This window comes from Salvelinus sp. IW2-2015, linkage group LG2, assembly GCF_002910315.2.
Source record: "Salvelinus sp. IW2-2015 linkage group LG2, ASM291031v2, whole genome shotgun sequence".
NCBI lineage: Eukaryota > Metazoa > Chordata > Actinopteri > Salmoniformes > Salmonidae > Salvelinus > Salvelinus sp. IW2-2015.
The window spans coordinates 31,554,894-31,577,056 of record NC_036839.1 but is presented as its reverse complement, the minus strand read 5'-3'; the positions used below and the strand labels follow the sequence as shown (position 1 = coordinate 31,577,056).

The window sequence follows — 22,163 nt, the reverse complement described above, 5'->3', positions numbered from 1 at the left end:
ACAGGAGAGAGATCCGCCCGCCAGAACGGGATCTGCCAGAGCCGCCAACCAGACGGGATCTGCCAGAGCCGTCCAGAGAGCCATGAGCCAGAGCCAGAGCCGTCAGAGAGCCATGAGCAGCCAGAGCCGTCAGAGAGCCATGAGCAGCCAGAGCGTCAGAGGCCATGAGCAGCCAGAGCCGTCAGAGCGCCATGAGCGTCGAGAGCCGTCAGCCTGCCATGAGCGTCGAGAGCCGTCAGCCTGCCATGAGCGTCGAGAGCCGTCAGCCTGCCATGAGCGTCGAGAGCCGTCAGCCCTGCCATGAGCGTCGAGAGCCGTCCTGCATGACCAGCCAGAGCCGTTCAGCCAGGACCTGCCAGAGTCCCTCAGCCAGGACTGCCAGAGTCCCTCAGCCAGGACCTGCCAGAGTCCCTCAGCCAGGACTGCCAGAGCCCCCTCAGCCAGGACCTGCCAGAGTCCCTCAGCCAGGACCTGCCAGAGCCCTCAGCCCAGGACCTGCCAAGAGTTTCCTCAGCCAGGACCTGCCAGAGTTCCTCAGCAGGACCTGCCAGAGTCCTCAGCCAGGACCTGCCAGAGTCCTCAGCCAGGACCTGCCAGAGTCCCTCAGCCAGGACCTGCCAGAGTCCCTCAGCCAGGACCTGCCAGAGTCCCTCAGCCAGGACCTGCCAGAGTCCCTCAGCCAGGACCTGCCAGAGTCCTCAGCGACCTGCAGAGTCCTCAGCCAGGACTGCCAGAGTCCCTCAGCCAGGACCTGTCAGAGTCCCTAGCCGGGACTGCCGCCCCTTATCCGGTGCTGCCCTTGTCCCGGTCGCTGCCCTTGTCCGGTGCTGCCCCTTGTCCCGGTGCCCTGCCCGGTGCTGCCCCTGTCCCGGTCTGCCCCTTGTCCCGGTGCTGCCTTGTTCCCGGTGCTGCCCCTTGTCCCGGTGCTGCCCTTATCCTGGTGCTGTCCCTTATCCCGGTGCTGCCCTTGTCCCGGTGCTGCCCCCTTGTCCCGGTGCTGCCCCTTGTCCCGGTGCTGCCCCTTGTCCCGGTGCTGCCCTTGTCCGGTGCGCCTTGTCCCGGTGCTGCCTTCCTCCGGTGCTGGCCATTCATTTAGGGGATGTTAGTTTTAGGGTGGTCATTGGGAGGGGAAGACAGAAGCGGGGAGTGACTATGGTGGTGTGGGGACAGCGTCCAGAGCCGGAGCCACCACCGTGGTCAACTGCCCACCCAGACCCTTCCCTGGACTTTGTGCTGGTGCGCCCGGCGTTCGCACCTTGAGGGGGGGGTTTTGTTATGTAACGGTCCTGACCTGTTTTATGTTGTTTTTGTATGTGTTTAGGTCAGGGCATGTGTTTTGGGTGGGCAGTCTATGTTATCTGTTTCTATGTTGGTTGTGGTTGCCTGGTATGGCTCTTAATTAGAGGCAGGTGTTTTGCGTTCTCCTCTAATTAAGAGTCATATTTAGGTAGGGTGTTCTCACTGTTTGTTTGTGGGTGATTGTCTCCTGTGATGTCTTCGTGTTGTCGATGTATTTTCACATTCGGGACTGTTTGGCTGTTCGTGTGTTTTGATGTAACGTTCCTGTCCGTGAGTTTACGTTTTAGTATGTGAGTTTATGTTCAGGTTTCGTTCTACGTCGTTTTGTTATTTTGTAAGTTTGTTAAAGTGTTTGTTTTCGTGTCGCCATCATCATCAGTTTTTTTCCTGTTATAAAATAAAAGATGGCTTATTTCCCTGAAGCTGCATTTTGGTCTGATGATCCTTCTCTCCTCTCCTCGTCTGAGGATGAGGAGAGCGACAGCCCTTACATTTGGGACTTCGCGCTGACGCAAAGAGGGTCTTGGCATGTCTTTTTAGAACGTCTGGTTTTAGCTCCTAGAAGTATCCGGCTCTGCTTTTATTCGCTATAGGCTTTAAAGACATCATAATCTTGTTATTTTGAACCGAATTATACCAGTTTAGGTCAGTATATTGCGATTTTCAGGTATTTATTTCCATGGCGCTGTAGAAACGTGGGTGTCTCTCTCTCGAATGCCATTCTGTACTGCTAATTGCAACGTCGAGGGAAACATTCTCCAACCCAGCAACGATTCTTTTGGCCAACGGACACCTTTCACAAGATTCTGATGGGAGTTCAGCTAATAGTAGGTACTATTTATGCTGATAAAACGTTGTTCTGTTGAAAAAGAAAAATGTATTAGACGCCATTATTTTCCATGTAGCGTTGCGCTATCGCACCCTGTATTGTACCCAGTATTGCGCAGTAATGTTAATTTTAAAAATGTAATTCAGCGATTGCATTAAGAACTAATTTCTCTTTCAATTGCTGTCCAACCTGTATTTTTTTTGTCAAGTTTATGAATAGTTTTCGATAAGATTAGGTGCCTTTCCAAAATGGCGCCGGACAGATTGCTTGATTTTTTGCCCACTAAACACGTTGTGTAACCACGAATTGTGCGGCTAAATATGCACATTTTCGAACAAACTATATGCATTGTGTAATATGATGTTACAGGACTGTCATCTGAAGAATTCTGAGAAGGTTAGTGAAAAAATTAATAGCGTTTGGTGGTTTATAACGTTATTGCTATTTTTGGCATGAATCAATGCTACTGTGTGACTYACTTGTAGTAAGCTAAGATAACGCTATATTGTGTTTTCGCTGTAAAACACTTAGAAAATCTGACATTGGCTATATTCACATGATCTGTGTCTTTCATCTGCTGTACGCTGTGTATTTTTAAGAAATGTTTTATGATGAGTAATTAGCTAATACACGATGGTCMCTGTAGTTATTCTAGTCATTTTAGTGATAGTTGTAATGGGGGCTGCAATTGTAAACTATGATTTATACCTGAAATATGCACATTTTTCTAACAAAACCTATGCTATACAATAKATATGTTATCAGACTGTCATCTGATGAGAATTGTTTCTTGGTTAGTGGCTATTTATATCTTTATTTGGTCGAATTTGTGATAGCTACTGATGCAGTAAAAAAAATGGTGGAGTAAAAAAAGTGGTGTCTTTTGCTAACGTGGTTAGCTAATAGATTTACATATTGTGTCTTCCCTGTAAAACATTTAAAAAATCAGAGATGATGGCTTGAATCACAAGATCTGTATCTTTCATTTGGTGTCTTGGACTTGTGATTTCATGAACATTTTATTTTATGATATCCCTGTAACTTTAGGCTAGGCTATGCTAGTCAGCTTTTGTGATGGGGGGGATCCCGGATCCGGGTTTGTGACTCGTGAAAGGTTATTAAGTAATGTTTTTTTTCTGGCCACTCTTTCGTAAAGCCCAGCTCTGTAGAGTGTGCAGCTTAAAGTGGTCCTATGGACAGATACTCCAATCTCCGCTGTGGAGCTTTGCATCTCCTTCATGCTTATCTTTGGTCTCTTTGTTGCCTCTCTGATTAATGCCCTCCTTGCCTGGTCCATGGGTTTTGGCAGGTTTGTTGTGGTGCCATATTCTTTCCATTTTTTAATAATGGATTTAATGGTGCTCTGTGGGATGTTCAAAGTTTCAGATATTTTTTTATAACCCAACCCTGATCTGTACTTCTCTTCAACTTTGTCTCTGACCTGTTTGGTGTCACGATCGTCATAATAACACTCGGACCAAAGCGCAGTGTGAAATCGGTTCAACATTTTTATTATAAGTGAACTGCACAAGAAACAATAAAGAAATAAACGATACGTGAAGCTATGGAGTGCTCACAGGCAACTACACATAAACAAGATCCCACAAAACACAGTGGGGAAATGGCTGCCTAAATATGATCCCCAATCAGAGACAACGCTAAACAGCCAACATAGAATGCCAACATAGAAATAAAACAACCTAGATTACCCACCCTAGTCACACCCCGACCTAACCAATATAGAGAGAAAAAAAAGCTCTCTATGGTCACGGCGTGACATTTGGAGGGCTCCTTGGTCTTCATGGTGCCGCTTCCTTGGTGGTGCACCTTGCTTAGTGGTGTTGCACACTCTGAGGCCTTTCGGAACAGGTGTATATATACACTGAGATCATGTGACACCTAAATAAAGTCCACCTGTGTGCAATCTAACTAATTATGTGACTTCTGAAGGTAATTGGTTGCACCAGATCTTATTTAGGGGCTTCATAGCAAAGGGGGTGAGTACACCACTTTTCCATTTATTTATTTTTTATACATTTTTTAAACAAGTAATTTATTTTTTTTCACTTACAAATATTTTGTGTATGTCCATAAAAATACATTTCAATTACAGGTTGTAATGCAACAAAATCGGAAAAACGCCAAGGGGTTGAATACTTTTGCACAATATGAGACAAATGTATTATGTTCATATTTATTTATGTATTGATACTTTATTACATGTAACTGTTTAAAACCCAATCGGGATGCTTTTCCTATTGGAGTTCTGTTGTTTGGGGTGGATATATAGCGGTTTGCCACAAAACAAGATTATTTGTCTCTCTAAAATAAAATGACCTTGCAATATATTCTAAACTAAGTCATGTCTGTCTTTTCACTAGCCCATGTCATGGTAAGACAGAAAAAGAATAGCTCTATCTCGTTCATAATGTGTTTTTATTTCATGTCAATTTACCAATATTTCTGAAAATGAATATATTGCATTTTGTAATTAAACTCTTCAGACTTTACTGAGGCATGTTCGGTTTAATTCAGCCCTGTGTCTAAACAGCCTTTGTATTTTACACATTCTCCACCTCCAAATTCTCAATTTCTTCTACCTCCCCTGGCAGAGTGTGTGAGGGAGTGAGTGAGTCTGTTTCCAGAGTGGAGTTAGGCCTTTGCATTATTGATGTTCACACTATTAACACATTAGAGAGGCAGTAGATCTTCCAGAGGCCTGCCGGTATGGAGACAAACACACACACACACACACAAACACACAGCTCTGCATGTAGACGTCAGATCACACACAACTTTATCAGGAGATGGACAGTCCCGTAACTGATACAGTGAAACAACATAATAGTGGTACCTAAATGTACATATTGCCCCTTTTGCACTCTGATGGAAAATGACTAATCACTACACAGTTCTAGTAGACCAAGTAAAATCAGTCCGATTACTGGATCTTCTTGGTGAAGGAGTCCCAGAGAGCAGCTAGTTGGGCCTTCAGGTCCTGGGCCAATGGGTCCAGCTTCTTCAGCTCCTCTCCATAGGGGGCCAGGTTCTGCTGAAGCTCCTGGGTTCTCTGGGTCAGCTGTGTCTGGAAGCTCTGGGTCAGGGGAATCATGCTCTTTTGGAACTCTTCCAGGTTCTGGTCTATTTTCTGCTTCAGATCCTCAGTGTAGGGGCCCAGCCGGGCCTGCAGCTGCTGCACACTCTTCTCCAGGCTTCCTTTCAGCTCCTCACTCTTCTGGAGTAGAGTGGTCTTCAGGGCGTCAGAGTCCAGGGCCTCAGCGTAGGTGGTCATGTCCCTTTTCAGCTCCTCCACCTGCCTCTGGATGTCTGCGTTCCACTCGTCAGAGTAGGGCTGCAGCTTGGCTGTCATGGTGCTCAGGTCCTTCTCCAGACGAGCCTTAAGCTGCTCGGCCTCCTGGGAAAACTTTGCCAGCAGGTCCTGAGTCAGAGGAGTCACCTGCCCACGCATGGCCACGGTGTACTGGTTCACAGCATCAGCACTCTCAGAGACCATGGTGCTATGGAGACAGAGAGAGAAAGGTCAATACAGAGGCAGAGTTATTGAGGTTAACAAACAGGTAGTTAGTTACTCAACAGTTGTTATCAAACACCATTATATTGTGTTATTTTCTACATATTGAGACTTACTTAACTTCGTGTGCCACCTCTGACTGTCGGATCTTCTGTAGGGTGTCCTCAGCGGTGAGTGTTGCCTTGGCGACATAGTCCCAGAATGCATCTTTCACCATGTCCAGCTGTTGCTGAGACTGGTCCTGCCACAGGCCATTGGCATTGCACCCTGTAGGAGAGGCCGTGGATTATTTCATTTTCAGTCTAGACTGGAGGGTATTTGAGATGATACATTTACTACTTTCATTGATATTACACTACTGTTACATTTAGTATTGTCAATTTCCTTCCTGTCAAAAATACAAACACTATAGCCAAGTGTTGATGAATGAAAACGTATTCTCCACTCACCAGTGAAAACAGCAAGAGCAAGCAGCACTAAGACATTCATGACTGGGCTGTAGGCTGTTAATTGGAGAAAAAAATACAATTGGTGAATGAAATATTAAAGTCAGTTTCTCATCCCAGATATTATTGTAGCCTATGTGATTACAAAATGCCTAGAAGCAGCTAGTGTCTTACCTGCTTGAGAGAGCTTGTGTCCTTGTTTCTGGTAGTACTGTGTACTGTGTACTATCAGGGCTGTGTGTATATATAGGGGACTGGCAATTGTAGTGAAGAACAAAGTCCAGGACTGAGTGTCCTGCTGTATGTCCTCTTGTCACATCGACTGCCACATCACATCCTCAGTACTCTGGGGACACGTTATGGGGACCCAGATGACCTGCTGACACCATCCATTTTAGTGTCATCATAATAGCATTTGACATTATGGGACAGTTTCCCAGACACATATTAAGCCTAGTCCTGCACTAAAAGGGCTTTAAATATAGAATGCTTTGAAAATGTGTTTTACTCCAGGGCTAAATCTGTGTCTGGGAACTCTGTAATTCTACGGTGTTACTTCATCTATAGGGGATGGAATGGCTGAAGAATTGGTTGATAGGTAAAAGCTGATTATTATTCACTTATTTGTATTTCAAGTATGTCATTCGGGTCTGACCGCTATCTGATCACTGTCTTCCAGATTAGGGGTGAAATTAGAGATTGATTAAATATGGACTAAATGTAGACTTGATTCAGATGTCAATAGAAATGAATGAATTACATTAGTCATGAGATGATGTGTTGGAAAACAAGTGGCAATGAAAATACGTATGGGTGACGCACTGATGACTCAGTAGACTCTGAACTTTCATATTGCAATGTCATATGATAAGAAACATCAGGTTAATGTTTGTCTGAAGATCTCTTGTGGTCAGTATTTTGTCACGTAGAGATGCTTCTTGTTGTAAAATGTACACTAATCCTATCGCCCACCACAAAAACAAATCATAAAACTCTATATAGGGAGTTAATAAATCCAAAATACACATACATGTTTACCCCAAATGCGTACATTAAATACATTTTTTGAATGAAACAGATATTTTAACTTCATATAGTCTGACAAGAACTTTGACCCCCAATATCTTTGGATGACCCAGTAGAGATTGTTTTGAGAGAAGGGATTGTATTTCCTTACACAACCAAGTCCTACACTTAATACTCAGTCAGATAAAGCTGAATTGTTGCACTCAGCCTTTCAAGTGAAATGACTGATCAGAATTCATACCCTAATGCTATTGTTGTTTATGGAACCAAATTATCAAATAGGTAGTTGCTAAATGCTGACTCTTCTTTAAAAAAAATGATCTTAAGGGTTTCAGTTCAATATATTTTCCAAGTCAATAAATTCAATTGATTCCTGATTCCTTTTAGTGGAGTCGGAAAAAAACATAAACAATGGCACAGAGAGATCATCCATAGAAAAAGATGTGATGGAAAATACAATGAGTTCTTGCTTACTTTAATGGTGCTACCATATACAATGTGGAATCGTACATTCTATACAATCTATTTCTGTCCACTCTCCTGAGAATAGAGTTTCTGTAATACCACAAGGCTGCAGGGCTGTTCCACTCCTAATGATTGGGTGGGGGAATTCACAAATGAACAAAACTCAGAATAAAAACAACTCGGGCAAAAATAATGCTTGTGGGAGTAATGTTTGTGAAAATGGCTATATTATGGAGTACTAACATATTAGTTGTGGCTGTTGTGTTTGGTTGTTTGTGTGACGCACAAACATGGAGACCATCATCACAGAAACCGTTAGGTCAAGCTCTTCAGCAACCTCAGCAGGCCAGGTACAGTAGGGTTTCCCAAACTCTGTCCTGCCCCCCCCCCCCACCCCCCCCCCTCCCCCCGGTTGCACATTTAGTTTTTTTCCCTAGCACTACACAGCTGATTCAAATAATCAAAGCTTGATGATGAGGTGGTTATTTGAATCAGCTGTGTAGTGTTAGGGAAAAAACTAAATGTGCAACTGGGGGGGGGGGGGGCAGGACAGAGTTTGGGAAACCCTGATGTAGAGGACAGTGAAAAGGTGTCATGTGGAGACCCAAGCATCAGTGCTCCTGATTATGACACCTTAAATAAATAAATCATGTTCCTAAATGTTGCATTTGCTTGACCTGTATCCTACCCTGATACAGTGACGGTCAGTTGTTGGTGCTGCTGGCCAGGGATGCCACTCTGCCTCACCTGGAACAGGATTCAGACCCAGCACAGAGGAGTGTCATTACTGCCCTATTGGCTGTCTGCTGTCTGAATGAAGCACACAGCCACTCACGCACAAAACACATCTATCACCCTGTGAGTGTGTGTGTGTGTGTCTCTTGCCCAACCGCTCACGGAGAAAGCCCATCTATCAGGCTGTCCACCGCTCGCTCTCACGCCTGCATTACGGCCCTGACCTTTTTACCATCTGTCTCTCTGCCTGGGTATAGGCGGACAGGCTGTGTGTGTGTGTGTGTGTGTGTGTGTGTGTCTGTCGAAGGTCCCAGCACCCATGGAGAGCTAAATCTCATTCCCCAGCCTGACGGATGACTGCTGCTGAGAATGTAGGACACACACACATAGACACACAAACACACACACTCAAACATTCACACACACAGACGTTCACTTTGCCCTCAAACTTGTGGTCTCACTTCATTTATCCTGCTCTGGAGGTGCGGTTGGTGAGAGAGAGACATGAGAATATGAAATGTATTCTCCCTGTAGAGTTACACTCTATAGTTTCAACACGATGATTCTGCTTACACGGTGAGTAATCTGACTAGAGAGAGATCTGTTACACACCTGCTGTCATCTGAAGTCATAGACCTGATCTGAGGGCTGTGCTGCTTTCCTTGCCTATTTTCTAGTCTCTACTCTTAATAAAACACTAACTTCAAAAACGGAGAGAGGTGTCGAATTAGAACACTGAACCTAGTAGGAAAATAGACAGAGGAAAGCACAGAGCAACACCAATGATAGAGAGAGAGAAGGAGAGGGGATAGAGAGAGAGGAGAGAGGATAGATAGTGAGCGAAGGAGAGAGGATAGAGAGAGGAGGAGAGAGGATGGTGATAGAGGAGAGAGGATAGAGATGGAGGAGAGAGGATAGAGAGAGAGCCAGAGAGAGGATAGAGAGAGAATGAGCGAGGATAGAGAGAGAGGATAGAGAGGGAGGAGAGAGGATAGAGAGAGAGCCAGAGAGAGGATAGAGAGAGAATGAGAGAGGATAGAGAGGGAGAAGGAGAGAGGATAGAGAGAGAGAAGGGGAAATGATAGAGAGAAGATAGAGAGGAGAGAGGATAGAAAGAGAGAAGGAGAGAGGATAGAGAGAGAGAAGGTGAGAGGATAGAGGATAGAGAGAGAATGAGTTAGGATAGAGAGAGAGGAGGAGAGAGAAGAGAGAGAGAAGGAGATATGATAGAGAAAGAAGGAGAGAGGATAGAGAGAGGAGAGAGAGAGGATAAAGGGAGAAGGAGAGAGGAGAGGGACATAGAGCTGTGATTGGGATGCAGTGGTGGGGAAAAGGGATGGAGATAGAGGGAAAGAAGGATAGAGAAATGTGTGTATGGGGTGCAGCAGTGGGAAAGATGGAGCAGAAGATAGATAGGTGTATGAGGTGAGGTGTGTGTGACTATATTGCAGTGGAGCGTAGCAGGCAACAGGCCATGGAGTCATTGACAAGAGGTGAAGGGGACATGCTTCCTCATTCAGAACTATCCTGCTGACCTCTGGGACAGTGTGTGTGTGTGTGTGTGTGTGTGTGTGTGTGTGTGTGTGTGTGTGTGTGTGTGTGTGTGTGTGTGTGTGTGTGTGTGTGTGTGTGTGTGTGTGTGTGTGTGTGACAGAGCAAAAAGTCACCCTCCAACCTATTACAGTGATGTCAGATGAATGTGGTTAGATCAGGGTCTGTGCTCTCACAGCTCTCTGCCTTGATAGAGTCTTTCTGTGGCTTAGATTTAGCCCACTGAGGCAGTCAACCAAAGCCTTACAGTACCTGCAGGAGCAGACGGGAGCAGACGGGCTAGCGCTGGTGTGTGTGCGTGCATGCGCCTGCGTGTGTGTGTGAGCCAGGGGATTTGGGCTTCTGTAGACAGCCACATCCTGGGATTTACTGAGAGCCAGACCATTGTCAGCAGAGAGAAAATCCCTCCGTTTCTTCACCTTCCTCTGTCTCTCCCCTCCTGTCACTCCATCTCCACATTTTCTCCACTCCCTCTGTATCCATCCTCCCTTTTCACCTCTTCTCCTCTCCCTCCCTTTCTTTCCTTCCATTCCACCCCTCCATTCACTTGCTCACTGCAGGCTCCTCCTCCTAAAGACAGAGAGGAAGCCTAGGCCTCAAAACGGTCTTGGCTGAACATCAACACAGTGTGTCAACTAACTTGTGTGTTAGGGAGAATCTGGCAGTGTGAGTCGATGATATTACTTTGACTATCAATTTACCAACATTTCCCCCCCCCAAAAAGGCAAATCTTTAGAAATTACATTATGGTACTGTTGATTTCCCCTGCTGTTATGTTGGCTCCACGCTATGGAGAGATGGAGAGACCAATACTCACTAGATCTACAGCGTGGGGAAATTAAGCGTGTGCATGTTGTTTTGGCAACATTCAGAGCTCTGAGAACTAAAGAGAGAGAGAGTGTAGCGTGAACACTGGAAGTTGGGAAGTACAGGGATTGCAAATGTAATAATAAATAGAACATAGTACAAAACAAGAAACATGAAAGCGTACAAACATGAAACAGAGTCAATAAGGCCTGAGGAAAGAACCAAGGGGAGTGACACATATAGGGGAGGTAATAAGGAAGGTGATGGAGTCCAGGTCAGTATCATGAGGCGCAGGTGCGCGTAACGATGGTGGCAGGTGTGCGTAATGATGAGACAGGATCTGGGTGCCATGAGAGCGGTTCTTTAAAGAGTTACCATCTCCCGAATTAAACTAGGTCTTTACCTATCACATCTATAAACAGTCAACTTATTAATCATAACCTCGTATCATATCATCATTCTGAACTGTCGTAACCTCCTTGCATCCGCAAAAACCTGAACCTTACTTATGATTCAGTACCACACAAATTGATTTAATGATTTTTTTACTAGCTAATTAAATGGTAACACAGAATATACATACACACTTAATACGTTAAGTGCGGTAGAGAGGGACAAAGACAGAAACTACTCTCACTTACAGTAATCATATACCTTCCACACGAACCGCCGACCTCTTTGAGTAAGAAATCGTGAATGTATTTACGTGAAATGTCTTGGTTCACCGGATCTCTCTCGGTGGATAGGGCCGCCTTGGAAAGGGAGTTGGGCCTTTTCGCGGCACGCTTGCAAGGCTCTGATTGTCCAAAATGGTTCCAACAAGTCTCATACTTTTTTCCTTCTCTGTAGTTGTCCGGTATCCGGTGACTTGTCATGTAGTCCTGAACCGAACTACAGAGTTGATTTTCCTTACATTCGCTCCTGAAGAAGCTTCTTTGAAGATAGGCTAGCCAGCCGGGTCGATGGTCCCCAGTGGGGTGATGAGAGTAGCGTAATACAATGGTTTGAGCAGAGTAGTAGGATTGTCCTACATAAATTATCTTTTGAAGATACTTTACTTAGGACAGCTAATCAGCTGTACCAGTGATTGTCCGGGAGGTGAGTTTATCGTCTCTACCTCCTGTTGAGATTCAAAGTTCAGACCACTTTAAACGTCCAGCTGCAGCTTGACGCTTTTCTGGTCTGATATGTTAATTTCTTTACCCACCATTTATGCAGGTAGTTCGAAAGGGGCAGTTCCGTCAGGCTGACACGCTCTCTGACCTCACTTGGGGGTGTGACTTGTTACTTTCAAAGTTTATGTAAAGCAATTATCTCTTATAGCTCCTCAAATCACATCCCTCTCTTAACAAAAACACTTTAATAATTTTTCATATTACATGCACAACGCATAGGATGGACACTTCATACATGTATTGGGTATACTTTCCAAGTTACAGTATTTCCTTTATAATATTTGTAATGACATCACAAAATAACAAATAAAATGACATTAGTGTTCTATAGATCGCCTCTGACCATTCCCCACGTTCTATGTTAGAAATATTGTTCCAGTTTTCACTTTTGAACGTGTTAAAGTATCTTGAAACAAAGGACATTCCTTTGGTGAATATTGGAGAGGAAGACCTGAATCTTCTCTTCTTGATTTACAACAGGACATGAGTTGTTAATCCTCACCAGTCACCTCCTCCCCCCCCTCTGCAGGTGAGAAGAGGGGAACTGATTATTCATTGCAAACCTGATCTGACCTATTTGGATTCTCGTGGTCAGTCATTACAGTGGTAATTAAGACGAATAGAGAGATCATTACTCTGTGTTTCCTCTGAGCTGCTGCAAAAAGAGAAGAGCGACCTTTTGAGACACACCTGTCTCTGCTCTCACACACACACACTTCTGTCAGAGGTATTGCTGGCTAAACTGAGCAGGAAGGTGCCAGAGGGAAGCTCTAAAATACATTTCCTCTCATCACATATACGCTCCCTCTCTCCTTCCCCCCCTCCCACTCTGTCTCTACCTCTAACAAATCCAAACTCTCAGTTGCTTTGTTCTCTCTCACTTCTTAACTCTAAACCAGGAATTGACCTAGGGCAGTAAACACTACTCAAAGATGGTTAATTCAACCTCCCACAGAACCAAATTATCTGTTTGTATTTGTGACCGACCGGGTCGATTCGGTATTATGTAGCAACATTTTAAATTGTGTTTTTTACATTGGATGAAAGTAGACTCAGAGCTAGAAAATTGTATATCATTCACTACAGTTGAGTAACAATGGGAAAGTCATTCTGCTTTGAAAGTTGATAAACTTTATTTTGAGAAAATGTCCCTTGAATATTTTGACAGCTACTGGAGAGCTCTTCTTTGTCTACACCCATTCAGCATTGTTCACACCCTCTTAAGCTTTAGCCCCACCCATCGCTTTAAGGATTCACATGCGAGGCTATGTACTAAACAACCAAAGATTTCAAGACTAAAGGCTGGTTTATACTATGGGTGTGTTCGTAAATTTAATCTGGAATGCCAGAGTGCGCTCTGGGCGTTCGTAAACTCAGAGTGTTGTCAGATTGTCAATTTGGAAATTCAGAGCGTTTCGCTCTCAGAGCGTTCGGAGCGCACACTGGATGCACTGGCCGAGGAGTAGGGTTGATCCAAGCGTTCTGACCTCACAACAGCAGTCAAGCACCCAAGCTAGCCGGCTTACGTTGGCTAGCTTGCTAGCTACTTCCAGACACAAATGAGTGAACAGCTCACTCTGATCATTTTACTCTACCTAGCAGAGCTGGTTAGGCTGTTTTTATGTCATCCAGAGCGTTGGTGACTGAAACTGTGCTGCTGGCAACAATTTAATGATTATTTTTTGCCAACGTTTACAGACACCGGCCATATTCAATGGTGTGTCACGGTTGTCGTAAGAACGGGACCAAGGCGCAGCGGATGTAGAGTTCCACATCTTTATTCCAAAGTGAAACTTAAGCAAAACAAAATATATCAACAAACGAACAACGAAACATGACTACGTGGTGCACATGCACAAACACAAAACAATATCCCACAAACACAGGTGGGAGAAATATCTACTTAAATATGATCCCCAATTAGAGACAACGATTACCAGCTGCCTCTAATTGGGAATCATACACAACACCAACATAGAAAAATATAAACTAGAACACAACATAGACATTATAAACTGGAATACCCCCTAGTCACGCCCTGACCTACTACACCATAGAGAAACAAGGGCTCTCTATGGTCAGGGCGTGACAGGGTGTTGAGCATTCGTAAATTCGTCAGTTACTCTGCACTCTGGCAAATTTACCAGCTACGTCTATCGACAGTTATCGCAGTGACATCATAAACATTCTATTGAAATAGTTACTTGCATAGTGGAGTCTTTTGTTTAGACACGTAGCTAGCAAGTTAAACAATGAACCATAATCCCAACTCATAACGTTACTACCCTATATGAATCTGCAGGTAGCTAATCAACCAGGTTCAATGTTAGCTAGCTAACATTAGGCTATAATGAGCAATGCAAATGTCTCTGAGATACGAATAATATTACTAAATAGATCATACACATAAAGTTAGCTATCTAGCCATCCAGCTAACATTAGCTAGCTAACAGTACACTTTAACTTCAAATGAAAATGACTTTCTGACAAAATTAGAAACGTGTAATATCTGAAAATGTAGCTAGCTAGACTATTTTACCCGTATACCTGGATGGACGCTTCTCCCTCTCTGTCATGGATGCAATGGTTGCCCTTAGTTTGAAGATGAAATCCGGAGACAGGTGTTTTATATAACATTTACCATTCCTCTCTCAACTCAGTCTCAGGACATGGTCACTCGTGGGGTGTGTGAAATAAAACCTAATAATAATGTGTGCCTTTAGTTTGCATGTGATCTGGCCTAGTGAGACTGAGCTGGGATATTATGTTGAGAAAATTGCTGTGTCACTAAGCTAAATCACAGCTTACTGAAGACTGAGTTTGGGCTGCTGGATGTGTGTTTATGTGTGAAATATCATCAACCATATGTTCCTAGTTTCTCTCTCTGGTATTCTGTGCACTGTAAGCTTGTGGGGAGCTGTTCTAGCTTGTGCAGTGTATGCTACACTTAACTACTGATCCAAACTAGTGTCTTACATCAGTTTCTATTGTACTTTTATAATCACACTGAAAACATGTGTAACAGTTATATTCTATGTCGGGGTCGTGACCCCAACAAAACATTATGAGTACAGATTATTGTATGGGACAATATGCAAATGTTGTTGTGAAAGATATTTAGAAAAATGCAATTTTATTGAGTTTGAATACCACTGCTGTGGACCAACTGGCTATGACCATGTCTATATAGTTCCAGTCCATATAGCCTTATAGTGTTACTATGACTCCAGCTCTGTACTCTGATGACCTCCATCCATACAGTTCATCTCTGAAGTGATCTATTGGGATCTGCTGTGCTGTGATAACCCAGCTAGTTCATCATCAGACCTCTACACGCCTGAACCTGAATCAACCCTCTTCTCTCTTCTTCTTTCATCACTCTGTTCTCTGGCCGGGGTGGTCAATCAGACAGGTTGAGAGACACACACAGACTCAACAGGAACCTCCCCTGTTATTAGAGAGACAGTGAGAGAGAGAGATGGAGAGATAGGTGTGTGTGTACATGTGTGCGCACGTGCGTGTGTATGTGTGACAGGGCTTGCTGTGGCAGCTTGCTGCCTGGCTGGGTGATTGTCCATCAGAGATCCTGTCTGGATTATAAAACCAATCAGAACAGAGTGATTGCTGCAGCCAGATGGTGATTGGATCATAGCCCACCACCGCTGCCACACTACCGCCAGGAAAACAGAGCGGGAGGGAGGGAAGAGTTGAGGGAGAGATGGAGGAAGGGAAAGAAACAGATGAGGGAGAGATTGAGACAGAGGAAGGGAGAAGAGAGGGAGAACCAGGCAGAGATAGAGAGAGATGGAACACATAAAGAGTATGTAGGCTATTCAATATTCTCCTCATGCTGCCTGTAGAATGTGATTTAGCTCAGTCTGACACTCACTCACAGACATCTACTTTGAGGAACAATGTTCTTGTCTGGGATAGAACCGTTTGGTTAGTTTTGATAGAATGTCTACTCATCATAGAGTTTGTGTGTGAAATCGATGTGTGAAATCATCTCACTTCGTTCTAGTCAGAAGTGATGTCTACTGATGATGTGATATCTATCTAGTGATATATAATACTTGTCTTTCTGGAGAGACAAATGTGCTGCCTGGAGCTGAACTTCATAGAACAACCAACAGAAATCAGTTATGAGATGATGATTAGTTCTCTTATATCCTAGCTACAGTAGACAAATACTGGCCACCACGCTCTCCTGTAGTAAGTCAGAATAGTAAGTAGTACTCGTGTAGTAAGTCAGAGTAGTAAGTAGTACTACTGTAGTAAGTCAGTGTAATGCGTCTGTGTGTAGCTGGTGAGATGAGTCAGGTGCAGGACAGCAGATATGAGTAATGAAAGCAATTTTACTCAATAATATAACAATACACGTCGTAAAAATACAAGGCCACAAATACGGACCGCAATACAATAAACAATTACTCACAAACAAACATGGGGGAACAGAGGGTTAAATAATGAACAAGTAATTGGGGAATTGAAACCAGGTGTGTGAGACAAAGACAAAACAAATGGAAAATGAAAAGTGGATCGGCGATGGCTAGAAGGCCGGTGACGTCGACCGCCGAACGGCGCCCGAACAAGGAGAGGGACCGACTTCAGCGGAAGTCGTGACAGTCAGAGTATTAAGTAGTACTCCTGTAGTAAGTCAGAGTAGTAAGTAGTACTCCTGTAGTAAGTCAGAGTAGTAAGTAGTACTCCTGTAGTAAGGCAGAGTAGTAAGTAGTACTCCTGTAGTAAGTCAGAGTAGTAAGTAGTACTCCTGTAGTAAGTCAGAGTAGTAAGTAGTACTCCTGTGGTAAGTCAGAGCAGTAAGTACAGTAGTACTCCTGTAGTAAGAGACAGATAGACTCTCTCTCTCTCACACACACACACACACACACCTCATACACACGCAGACTCCTGTACTCACATATACAGTTGAAGTCAGAAGTTTACATACACTTTAGCTAAATACATTTAAACTCAGTTTTTCACAATTCCTGACATTTACTCCAAGTAAAAATTCCCTGTCTTAGGTCAGTTAGGATCACCACTTTATTTTAAGAATGTGAAATGTCTGAATAATAGTAGAGAGAATTATTTATTTCTGCTTTTATTTCTTCCATCACATTCCCAGTGGATCAGAAGTTTACATACACTCAATTAGTATTTGGTAGCATTGCCTTTAAATTGTTTAACTTGGGTCATACGTTTCGGGTAGCCTTCCTCAAGCTTCCCACAATAAGTTGGGTGAATTTTGGCCCATTCCTCCTGACAGAGCTAGTGTAACTGAGTCAGGTTTGTAGGCCTCCTTGCTCGCACACGCTTTTTTAGTTCTGCCCACAAATATATATAGATACTTTTGTACCTGTTTCCTCCAGCATCTTCACAAGGTCCTTTACTGTTGTTCTGGGATTGATTTGCACTTTTCACACCAAAGTACATTCATCTCTAGGAGACAGAACTCGTCTCCTTCCTGAGCGGTAGGACGGCTGCGTGATCCCATGGTGTTTATACTTGCGTACTATTGTTTGTACAGATGAACGTGGTACCTTCAGGCGTTTGGAAATTGCTCCCAAGGATGAACCAGATATATGGAGGTCTACAATTGTTTTTCTGATGTCTTGGCTGATTTCTTTTGATTTTCCCATGATGTCAAGCAAAGAGGCACTGAGTTTGAAGGTAGGCCTTGAAATACATCCACAAGGAAACCTCCAATTGACTCAAATTATGTCAATTAGCCTATCAGAAGCTTCTAAAGCCATGACATAATTTTCTGGAATTTTCCAAGCTGTTTAAAGGCACTGTCAACTTAGTGTACTTCTGACCCACTGGAATTGTGATACAGTGAATTATAAGTGAAATAATCTGTAGGTAAACAATTGTTTGAAAAATGACTTGTGTCATGCACAAAGTAGATGTCTTTCCGACTTGCCAAAACTATAGTTTGTTAACAAGCAATTTATGGAGTGGTTCAACCTAAGTGTATGTAAACTTCCGACTTCAACTGTACATTCACACACATGCATACGCACATACTCACAAACACACAAACACACAAAGCCAACGCAGCTGTTCCATGTATATAGAGACATTAAACACTGGACTGTTTCTTTTATACTGTGTATTAACATAATGTATTCTTCACATTCTAATTATATCTACTACTGCGCATTACAATTTTGTAACACTTTTTATACACATACGTATATTTATATACTGATTCTTGACATAGCTCACTGTAATATACACTGAGTGTACAAAACATTAAAAACGCCTTCCTAATATTGAGTTGCACGCGCTTTTGCCCTCAGAAAAGCCTACATTTGTCGGGGCATGGACTCTGCAAGGTGTCCAAAGCGTTCCACAGGAATGCTGGCCCATGTTGACTCCAATGCTTCCCGCAGTTGTGTCAAGTTGGCTAGATGTCCTTTGGGTGGTGGACCATTCTTGAGACACTCGAGAAACTGTTGAGTGTGAAAAACCGGTGCACCTGGCACCATACCCCGTTCAAAGGAACAAAAATATTTTGTTATGCCCATTCACCCTCAGAGTGGCACAAATACACTATCCATGTCAATTGTCTCAAGGCTTAAAATCCTTCTTTAACCTGTCTCCTCCCCTTCATCTACACTGTGGATTTAGTGGATTTAACAAGTGACATCAATAAGGGATCATAGCTTAGACCTGGATTCACCTGGTCAGTCTATGTCATGGAAAGAGCAGGTGTTCCTAATGTTTTGTACACTCAGTGTATATACAGTTTTACATATCATTCTTAGTCGAACTGTTTGGTGTATATACGCATAGATTGCATTTCGATTACTGTTCCAGTATTATTTAGGTTTTTTAATGTAACTGTCCTGGCATATTTTATGATTATTATTGGTGTACTTGTCTGCCATTTTTACTGCACTGTTAGGAGCTAGTAACTCGAGCATTTCACTGCACCCGCTATAACATCTGCTAAACTGTGTATGTGACCAATACACTTTGATTTGATTTGATTTGAAATACAGAAGAGAGTGCCTGATGTCTAGCTGTGAGTTAACAGGTTGTTAGTTAGTATATGTGTGAGGTACGATCAGCAGGTTTGTTTTTTCTCTAGGGGCAGTTTGGAAGGGTCTGGGCGGTGTGGGCATGGGCATCTGTTGCTCATGCCCCTTTCTAACCCTCTATAACCCTGTTGGTGCCCCTGCTGTGGCAGATGTGGGTCAAAGGGCAGAGGGGGAGAGGGGTGTGTGGGGTGAGAGAGGTTGAGAGGAGCAGCTGGGCTGTGGAGAGGGAGGTAAGATGTTGCAGTGAACCTGTGTGTTTATCTGCATGCAGAGTAGAGCAGTACCTATTTACCGGCAATACATTAACATGGACAACAGCAGCCTGAGGTAGACCTAATGGGCTGGGGTCAAAGTCACACAGCTAATATACGCTTTATAAAGAGGAACTGGGTGGAGGAAGGAGAGAAAGAGAGAAAGAGATATGAGTCCATGTGGATGTTGGTGCAATACTGTAATTAGTATAATCCCTCTCAAGGACTTTCATTTTTAGCGATTACAAACTCAGCAAAAAAATAAACGTCCTCTCACTGTCAACTGCGTTTATTTTCAGCAAACTTAACATGTATAAATATTTGTATGAACATAACAAAATTCAACAACTGAGACATAAACTGAACAAGTTCCACAGACATGTGACCAACAGAATTGGTGTCCCTGAACAAAGGGGGGGTCAAATCAAAAGTAGCAGTCAGTATCTGGTGTAGCCACCAGATGCATTAAGTACTGCAGTGCATCTCCTCCTCATGGACTGTACTGTTGAGATCCGGGCTCTTCGCTGGCCATGACAGAACACTGACATTCCTGACTTGCAGGAAATCACGCACAGAACGAGCAGTATGGCTGGTGGCATTGTCATGCTGGGGGGTCATGTCAGGATGAGCCTGCAGGAAGGTTATCACATGAGGGAGGAGGATGTCTTCCTGTAACGCACAGTGTTGAGATTGCCTGCAATGACAACAAGCTCAGTCCGATGATGCTGTGACACACCGCCCCAGACCACGACGGACTCTCCACCTTCAAATAAATCGATCCCGCTCGGTGTAACGCTCATTCCTTCGACGATAAACGTGAATCCGACCATCACCCCTGGTGAGACAAAACCGTGACTCGTCAGTGAAGTGCACTTTTTGCCAGTCCTGTCTGGTCCAGCAACGGTGGGTTTGTGCCAATAGGCGATGGTTGTTGCCGGTGATGTCTGGTGAGGATCTGCCTTACAACAGGCCTACAAGCCCTCAGTCCTGCCTCTCTCAGCCTATTGCAGACAGTCTGAGCACTGATGGAGGGATTGTGTGTTCCTGGTGTAACTCGGGCAGTTGTTGTTCCCATCCTGTACCTGTCCCGCAGGTGTGATGTTCGGATGTACCGATCCTGTGCAGGTGTTGTTACACGTGGTCTGCTACTGCGAGGATGATCAGCTGTCGTTACCAACACTTCATCACACAGAGTGAGATGAGGCAGAGAGAGAGACTGTTACCCAACACTCAGTACACAGAGTGAGATGAGGCAGAGCGAGACAGAGAGAGAGACTGTTACCCAACACTTCATCACACAGAGTGAGATAGCAGAGTGGCAGAGCGGGCCAGCTATCTAGCTATTTATACTGTTGATACTGTGCTGCGTAGTGTTTTGAAGAGCTCATGTTCCATTGTTTAACAGACCTGCTATTAATACTGTTGCTACTTCCCTTCCTTCCCAGCACTCCTGCTGTTCAGCTGAACCCCTCAGAGAGGAGAGGAGCGGAATGTAGAGGAGAGGAGAGGAGAGGAGCTTAGTGTAGAGGAGAGGAGAGGAGAGGAGAGGAAAGTAGTGTAGAGGAGAGGAGAGGAGCTTAGAGTAGAGGAGAGGAGCTTGAGGAGTGTAGAGGAGAGGAGGGAAAGTAGTGTAGAGGAGAGGAGAGGAGAGGAGCTTAGTGTAGAGGAGAGGAGCTTAGAGTAGTGTAGAGGAGAGGAGAGGAAAGTAGTGTAGGAGGAGAGGAAGAGGAGCTTAGTGTAGAGGAGAGGAGAGGAGAGGAAAGTAGTGTAGAGGAAGAGGAGAGGAGCTTAGAGTAGAGGAGAGGAGCTTAGAGTAGAGGAGAGGAGAAGAGAGGAGCTTAGAGTAGAGGAGCTTAGAGTAGAGGAGCTTAGAGTAGAGGAGCTTAGAGTAGAGGAGCTTAGAGTAGAGGAGTGGTAGAGGAGAGGAGAGGAAAGTAGTGTAGAGGAGAGGAGAGGAGCTTAGTGTAGAGGAGAGGACCTTAGAGTAGAGGAGAGGAGAAGAGAGGAGCTTAGAGTAGAGGAGCTTAGAGTAGAGGAGCTTAGAGTAGAGGAGCTTAGAGTAGAGGGCTTAGAGTAGAGGAGAGGAGCTTAGAGTAGTGTAGAGGAGCTTAGAGTGAGGAGCTTAGAGTAGAGGAGAGGAGCTTAGAGTAGAGGAGGAGCTTAGAGTAGTGTAGAGGAGAGGAGCTTAGAGTAGTGTAGAGGAGAGGAGAGGAACTTAGAGTAGAGGAGAGGAGCTTAGAGTAGAGGAGAGGAGCTTAGAGTAGTGTAGAGGAGAGGAGCTTAGAGTAGTGTAGAGGAGAGGAGAGGAACTTAGAGTAGAGGGAGGAGCTTAGAGTAAAGGAGAGGAGAGGAGCTTAGAGTAGTGTAGAGGAGAGGAGATGAGCTTAGAGGAGAGGAGCTTAGAGTAGTGTAGAGGAGAGGAAGGAGAGCTTAGAGTAGTGTAGAGGAGAGGAGCTTAGAGTAGTGTAGAGGAGAGGAGCTTAGAGTAGTGTAGAGGAGAGGAGCTTAGAGTAGTGTAGAGGAGAGGAGAGTAGTGGAGAGGAGAGGAGAAGAGATGAGAGTAGCGGATAGGAGAGGTGCTTAGGGTAGTGTAGAGGAGAGGAGCTTAGAGTAGTGTAGAGGAGAGGAGCTTAGAGTAGAGAGCTTAGAGTAGAGGAGAGGAGCTCAGAGTAGTGTAGAGGAGAGGAGAGGTAGCGGATAGGAGAGGAGCTTAGAGTAGAGGAGAGGAGCTTAGTGTAGAGGAGAGGCGGGAGCTTAGAGGAGAAGAGAGTAGAGCAGCTTAGAGTAGAGGAGGGAGCTTAGAGGAGAGGAGCTTAGAGTAGAGGAGAGGCGAGGAGCTTAGAGTAGTGTAGAGGAGAGGAGCTTAGAGGAGAGGAGCTTAGAGTAGAGGAGAGGAAGAGGAGAGGAGAGGGAGAGGAGAGGAGAGGAGAGGAGAGGGAGAGGAGAGGAAGCTTAGATGAGAGGAGCTTAGAGTAGAGGAGAGGAGCTTGAGGAGAGG

The 22,163-nt window shown here is 44.4% G+C and overlaps 2 protein-coding genes across 2 annotated transcripts in view; one reads left to right on the top strand and one right to left on the bottom strand.

Moving 5' to 3' along the window:
* The window catches only part of epha3 (eph receptor A3), a 980,965-nt gene that overhangs the window by 915,688 nt on the left and 43,114 nt on the right, over nucleotides 1–22,163 (top strand). The window lies entirely within an intron of this gene.
* On the bottom strand, nucleotides 4,546–6,372 carry LOC111978241 (apolipoprotein A-I). The gene is made up of 4 exons (XM_024008193.1): nucleotides 6,281–6,372; nucleotides 6,110–6,163; nucleotides 5,777–5,927; nucleotides 4,546–5,646 (listed from the first exon to the last, which is right to left on the bottom strand). The coding sequence occupies exons 2-4, from the start codon at nucleotides 6,147–6,149 to the stop codon at nucleotides 5,070–5,072; spliced, it is 768 nt and encodes a 255-aa protein (XP_023863961.1). The 5' UTR covers nucleotides 6,150–6,163; nucleotides 6,281–6,372; the 3' UTR covers nucleotides 4,546–5,069.

Coding starts and splice junctions, on each gene's coding strand:
- LOC111978241 (XM_024008193.1), bottom strand. CDS start 6,149: ATGAATGTCTTAGTGCTGCTTGCTCTTGCTGTTTTCACTG. Junction 5,928..6,109: donor TGCTCTTGCTGTTTTCACTG/GTGAGTGGAGAA, acceptor CCTCTCCTACAG/GGTGCAATGCCAATGGCCTG. Junction 5,647..5,776: donor GAGGTGGCACACGAAGTTAA/GTAAGTCTCAAT, acceptor CTGTCTCCATAG/CACCATGGTCTCTGAGAGTG.